The 6,495-nt window shown below is 35.9% G+C and overlaps 1 protein-coding gene across 3 annotated transcripts; it reads right to left on the reverse strand.

The window, feature by feature from the left end:
* Positions 1–1,977: 1,977 nt before the first annotated feature.
* On the reverse strand, positions 1,978–5,666 carry LOC11419127 (aspartic proteinase-like protein 1). 3 transcript variants are annotated; one of them, XM_024777705.2, is made up of 9 exons: positions 4,981–5,666; positions 4,520–4,798; positions 4,202–4,429; positions 3,969–4,107; positions 3,824–3,894; positions 3,618–3,720; positions 2,954–3,014; positions 2,779–2,850; positions 1,978–2,484 (listed from the first exon to the last, which is right to left on the reverse strand). In XM_024777705.2, the coding sequence occupies exons 1-9, from the start codon at positions 5,058–5,060 to the stop codon at positions 2,243–2,245; spliced, it is 1,275 nt and encodes a 424-aa protein (XP_024633473.1). In that variant the 5' UTR covers positions 5,061–5,666; the 3' UTR covers positions 1,978–2,242. The 3 variants fall into 3 exon arrangements, with proteins under 3 accessions (XP_024633473.1, XP_024633474.1, XP_003602006.2); XM_024777706.2 differs by having other exon boundaries at positions 4,520–4,764; positions 4,981–5,456; XM_003601958.4 differs by having other exon boundaries at positions 3,618–3,717; positions 4,520–4,764; positions 4,981–5,403.
* Between the last annotated feature and the right edge of the window lie 829 nt (positions 5,667–6,495).

Raw genomic sequence — 6,495 nt, forward strand, 5'->3', positions numbered from 1 at the left:
TTAGCCATCAACCAAACACATGCAAAATTGAATGGCGTCTGTATCTAGCGGTTTGAAATTGGGATCAATGATTCTTCCATTATACCTTTTTTGTAAAGTTAACATTTGATTTCAACGGCTTCTCTTTATGAAGTATTAACCAAAAGAAGCAATTTAAATAATTTAAGCAATCCGTTGCAATAGCTTTTTGCAATCAACGTAGAAACTACGTACACAAAAGCACTCGGTATCACTTTTGGAAAACAAAGTAGAGTGAAAAGAAAAAGGTAAGGAAATAAAAGAGTGCAACAAAAAGTGGATGAATACGGAGTGGAGAAACATGCATCCCATACCACCCCCAACATATAATAGTTTGTGAAAAGAACCAAAACTATGTCAATAAAACAGTATAGACAAATTAAGAAAAGTTTTAAAAAACTATTAGTGCTGCATATATCAATAAAATACAACATTTTTCCGCCTAGCTTAGAACTCTAATAAACGTGTTTAGCTTAGAACAATTCTAGAATGAGTGACAGCAATTGACCTTTGTCAATCTATCTAGCTGGTGCATTGTGAGATATAAAATAGAACTTTGATTTTCATGGTAAGAATTGGCAATCAATTGATCGCTGTTGCTTTTAGAAACTTGATATGTCATATGTGGACACATGATAAAATGCAATTTTTTGTTTCTAAATTATATAAGACTCATCCAATATTTGAAGGACGGAAAAGGCTTAGCATTGACATCTTTTTGTGTGCTTTAATTCTTCTTGCTTTTGGATTATAGATTCTATTGGTTTTTTATTATAAAAATGAGCAACTTTAACAAGGAAACGGGGAAGGAAGCTACAACAAAAGGTATAACACGTTGTGGCTGGTCGATATGGTGGGTCTTCAGAAGCATGTTTAAAAGAGATTTTACCAGAAGTGAAGAGTTTACTGTAGAGTTTGAATCCACTTACTCACGTTTTTACAGTCTTAGGATCCTTTTCAATGTCTAGTTTCTTTCCCTTTTCAATGATCCAGCACTTACACATATAACAACAATACATCAACGCCAACATATATTTCATAAAAAATTAGTTTAAAATATAGACAACATGAAATAGCTGTAGATACAGAGAGCAGTTGGTAGGAGGCATGGTGTTGTTTGGTCCAAAGAACCAACATATTAAAAAATGAATATATTTCTCCATTTTTATTTTTTTTGTTTCTAACGCATCCCATTCTTGATTTAGTTCATGATCCGTCTTGGCCTCCTTGAAAGTCAGAGAATATGACAGCAATACGAAATTGGTGAAGATGGATTAGTACAAGCTCACATCTTTGAAATAACACTGTACCTTAGTTCATCGTAAGCTGGACTCCCTCCGTTTAATATTAAATTTGTCAACTTTTAAAAATAAATATTGTTTTTTCATGTAATAATATTTTCCCCTGGTGTTTTGCTTTCAAATAAATAACTTTTACTCCCACGTACATTTATAACAATTTAATACTTCATTCCGTAACAAACACAAAACAACAAGCAACGACAGCAGAAAGTTGCTTAAGGCTCAACGGTAGTTCAACGGAGATTGGGTGGAAGTGGAACAATAAATAAGCCTTGCATGAGACAGGACAGGAGACAGTGGCAAAAAGCTTATGATCGACATGTCTGATACCTAACTGACACCGCACCGCTCAAGTTCAGATTCTAGAATCAGGACTTACCCGATTTGGCAGCCCAACCCGGTTTTTAGGGTAGGATCAGGTCAATTTGAGTGGGTCTTCTGAGATTACCCAGCCTATATACAACCTGATCATAGTAGGTCATTGCAATATTGCAGATTTTACTTGGAAACCTATTTACAACAAATATCAAAAGATATTATTTTCCCTAAACATCCTATTTTCTGGTCTTTCATAAAAATACTTGAAAATAGAAATGCCAAGGCCACAGATATTTCAGTCCACAAGAATTATAAAATAAAATAGGTTTAATAAAAAAAATGAATTCAAAATGTTAACAAGGAAAAATCTTCATACCCAGCAAATTAATTTACATAACCTCACCCAACCTAGAATGGGGGTTAAGGTACAAATGTTTCATTATGAGTTCTAGGAATTTAATGCTGACAAGGTTAAAAATAACAGGCAGCATTAAATGGAGTAAGAACTAAATTACTTACAAACCTAAGGCCAAAACAGACAGATTTAGATACACATGTAACGCTTTTTAGGCAGGCTACTATAAATAATGAGAACATGAAAATGTTTAGTAAAAGACCGACAGAAGATGAAATAGAAGCAACCAATGGCAGTGCCAATGTCGCCAGTATGAAATCATATAAGATGTCTGAGATGAAGCAACTGAAGGTTTTTGAGGAGCCCTTACAGCAACAGCTGGAGCAACTGCATGCCCTTTGGTTCTTTGCTGCTCATCTGCAGGCAGCTGACTTGACGATGTCCCATTCGGAGGGGAGAGGGGCATCCTCTTACCTAGACTGAGATCCTGACCTACAGATGCATCATGTAGACGGTGTAAGTCAAAGGAAGAGAGGGAGAGTGAAGGATAGAAAAAGCATTTGCATCAAATATCACTAAATGGGAAAGAAAACTAAGGAGACAGCTTCATTACCTAAACGAGTAAGATTCCAACTTAAGCTAAAATATATATATTGACAGTAACACATGAATTCAAAGTCATGGCATCCTTCATTCTTTGGATGCACGTGACAAGGGGATATATACCCATAGTTTATTAAAAAAAAAATGAATTAGTATGTTTCATTGAGAAATAAAATGACTCACAATTGGAGTGTGACCATGCTAGCTTCTTGTTTTCCCTATCAAATACCAACCGGTATCCCGTCATGAAATTTTCTGCAAATAATTTTATCAGATTTATGATCAGAATATTCTTCTCTCCAGAATCAATAATAGGGGCACAATCAATATATTTTTCTAGAGAAATATGCAAACTTACGTCCAATTGTTCCCATACCCCCTTCAGTTGGCTGTATTGCCAAACAAAATCCATCAACTCCCTGCATAAAAACAACAAGTCTTTATAATTTAGATACATCTGTTACAAGAGAATGGCCTTTTTTCCATTTGCCTTATTTCTAAAACAGCTAACTGAAAACGGAAACATGTTACAAGAATGCAATGCAACTAGAAAAATATAATCTTTTTCACAAGGCAGTAAAATTATTGTTGCACCGCCTTTGTAACAAAAAATTGTTACAATTCAAATTTACTGTTACAATAGGCCGCCTGAAGATGATTATGAGTACAAACTACAAAGATTCGAGCAGTTCAAACCAATGTAGCCCCGGCCCCCAGTAATGAGTATGAATGTAGGATAAAATTTGAAGCTTGGGAGTTGGTAAAGAGGATGGCAGTGAAATCATGGGTATGAATGTAATAATGTGTTTGATAAAAATTCTATTTTGTTCTTGCAATGTAGAACAAAAGAAAAATAAATTTCTTCATTGCTCGCATTGTAAATAAAAGTTCAAACAGTTGCCACTTTTTTTTCTATTGGACTCCATGTAAGGGAAGTGTTTCTCAATTAACAGGTTCCAAATAACTAATCTATATTTATGATAAAACCTCTTAAGAAAAAGGAACTACTTATCCACACCCACCTGCTCATTGTAAGATACAAACACGGGATTATAGACCACAAAACTGTTGTTCTGTTGGAACATGAGTGTCAATGTGGGAATCTTAGGCAGCTGTTGCGAACTGCTTCAAAAATACAAAAAATACAAAAAAAAAAATATCAGAAAGACAAGAAAATTTTAGCAAGTGTGGTGGGGGAGACAGACAGAGATCTATCGAGTAAATTCACCTGGGTACATAACAATACTCCCAAGGAGATCCTTGAAAGGTAGATCTTGTAGCATTTACTTGTTTGTCAAACTGTAATAAATAAATAAATCATATAAATAGCCAGAGAAGAGATTTACAATCATGAATTCAAAAGACAAAAGTACCTCCTCAGCTATTGCTCCATATGCATGACCAGGAAGAAACGTAAATGATGTTCCACTGTCAAACTGAGCATTAAAACTTGTTACTTTAGGACAAGAGTTCCCAATACAACAGGTCTCCACTCCAACAATGTAGGTTGAACTGAGCAGAAAATTTATCATAATTAGCAAGTGACCATTTTCTAAATTATTGTAGTATAAGGTTGTAAAATAATTAAATGTAGATGATTTCATACAACATTCCATCCACGAGCAAGAATGGAGTAGACTGTTGCACGGTTGATCCCTGGTCACCAAAAAATAATCTACCAGAATCATCTTCATTAAAGCACAACGAAAAAGAATCACGAATTAATCCTGATTTAGCAAGAAAACTTGGAACTGAACTCTCCCCAGGTCCTAAACCAATGAGACCATCCGGAGCAGTGCCATCCAAATAACCGCCACTTTGCTTCATACCACACCTGCATTCAACAAAATTGATGTCAGTTAAAGGACTGGGAGATACATTTTCAAGAGTAACATCATCATCAGGCAAAGGGACGTCCACATACCCGACAACAACTGGAGCCTGAACAGAAGAGTTAGATGTGCTGCCATCGCCGGATTGAAGATGAAATATATCCTCAACTAACAATCCAGAACTTGATGTATTATCTGATAAGTAATTAATCGTGTACGGACACTGCTGTTGCTTCGAGGTTTTACAATTTGAACCCATATCACACAACCGGTGGCTGCATGATAGATGCTTGCTGGATAACGAACGAGAGGGACTATACTCATTCAGATCTCTATCCTGCATAATAAATGCCCCATATGTGAAGGAGCACCTGCCAATCAATTACTGGAAATAAGTGCTAAACCAGTTACCAACTCTTACCTTAGAATCTAAAACTTCATTCAAACCTATGCAAGTATTTTCCTTAACCGTGTCACGAGTGTTTATGCGAGTAGATAAGTTCAAATAAGTTAATGGAAACAAACCCTAAAGTTTAGGAGTTAATGCACATACCAAATTGGAATAGAAACTGGCAGACAAAGGAGCACAGTGTATACAATCACAAGGAACCCAAAGAAGATCACTCCCAGCATCCAACGCAACAAGAAACGAAGTACTCGGTGTTCCTATATCAATCCACGTGTAATGTAACCAGCCAAAGTCATTTCCAAACGACATCGTTTTGCTACCTTGAGAAGGAAACAGAAGCTTGTGGCGAGCACCACCGAGGTTGATCTTGTGTCTGAGAAAATCGTTTCTAAGAAGCTTTTCGTGGTAGTGCAAGGTGCGCCGGTCTGGCCAGTCACCGGTTTGAACCTGAACCGGTTTCATTTCTTCGGAGAATCGGTGAAACAGCTTTACAGAAAAGGTGGTTTGAACCGGCATTGTGGATGTGACTGTTGTTGAGAGTAAGAAGAGAAGTAATAACTGCCACCGTGACGGCATCGGAGATCGAGATCTACACTTACTTTTTCCGAAGTGATTAAGACGAGATTAGTTCAGATAAGTGTTGATTAGTGAAAGTAAAGGGTGTAATTATTTAAGCTTTAAGGGGTTGTGATTGTGAGGGAGAAGTACATAGGAATGAAGAATGTTTGAGTGAGGGGTGCGCAATGTGCATCATTATTCATTCATTCATCTTTGTATGTTTGTCTCGGTGACTGTGAGTGTGACTGGATAAAACAAACTTTGTTCTGTTTTTGGGGCCGAGGAATAAAGTACTACTGCTAGGGCTGGTTAATTAATTAATGGAAAATGTTATCAAATCTGTTAAGATGTTTAAGGATTTAAAATAAATTTTTACATAAAAAAATATGTCATTATGATTTTGATATATTATGACTTATTTTTAAGAAAAATGTGGGAAGCAAGAACACGGATATATCATATTCTCATATCAAACATAATCAAGTTTGATTTTAACATAATCTGCTTTAGCGCGGCGTTTTAAATAATGATTCTTGCATGTGTGTTGGCATGTCTGGATCCTTGGAAACTTCTAATCATTTGTTGTTGGATTGGAATATCATCGGTCCTCTCATATTATGCTACGGATCACTTTAAAGTTTAATCAGTTCACCTTACGCGGTGGTGGCTCTAAGGTGCGGCAATCTATCTCGCTTTTGATTTGGTTTGCTATTGTGTGGGAAATTTGGAAAGAAATAAATAACAGGATCTTCAATGGTAAAGAGTGCTCGATAACGATGTTAGTCGACAAAATTAAGTTGCTTTCCTATTCATGGTTGAAGGCGAAATTTGTTGATTTTCCCTTCAATTTTGATGATTGGTGGCTTAGTCCGTTTGCAATGTTGGGCACTGTCTAGTTGTTATTTCTTTTCTTGCTATTGTCGTTTTTTGCTTTCCGTTTTGTAAATATTGTTTGACTCTTTTGTTCTTCCTTGGCACACATTGTGCTAGGAATGACACATTGTTTTGGTAATATATTCTATTTTAACCTGTTCAAAAAAAAAATTTGATTTTAACATACATAGCATTTATCATGATTAGTACGCATTTCACTTTATTGTC

This window comes from Medicago truncatula, chromosome 3 (genome assembly GCF_003473485.1).
Source record: "Medicago truncatula cultivar Jemalong A17 chromosome 3, MtrunA17r5.0-ANR, whole genome shotgun sequence".
Taxonomy (NCBI): domain Eukaryota; kingdom Viridiplantae; phylum Streptophyta; class Magnoliopsida; order Fabales; family Fabaceae; genus Medicago; species Medicago truncatula.

Bases quoted from the DNA above. Each gene is read 5' to 3' on its own strand.
- LOC11419127 (XM_024777706.2), bottom strand. From the start codon at position 5,412: ATGCCGTCACGGTGGCAGTTATTACTTCTCTTCTTACTCTCAACAACA. The intron at 4,108-4,201 runs GTATGAAATCAT...TTTTCTGCTCAG, and splicing joins TTGCTCGTGGATGGAATGTT to TTCAACCTACATTGTTGGAG. The intron at 2,485-2,778 runs GTGAGTCATTTT...ATGCATCTGTAG, and splicing joins AGCATGGTCACACTCCAATT to GTCAGGATCTCAGTCTAGGT.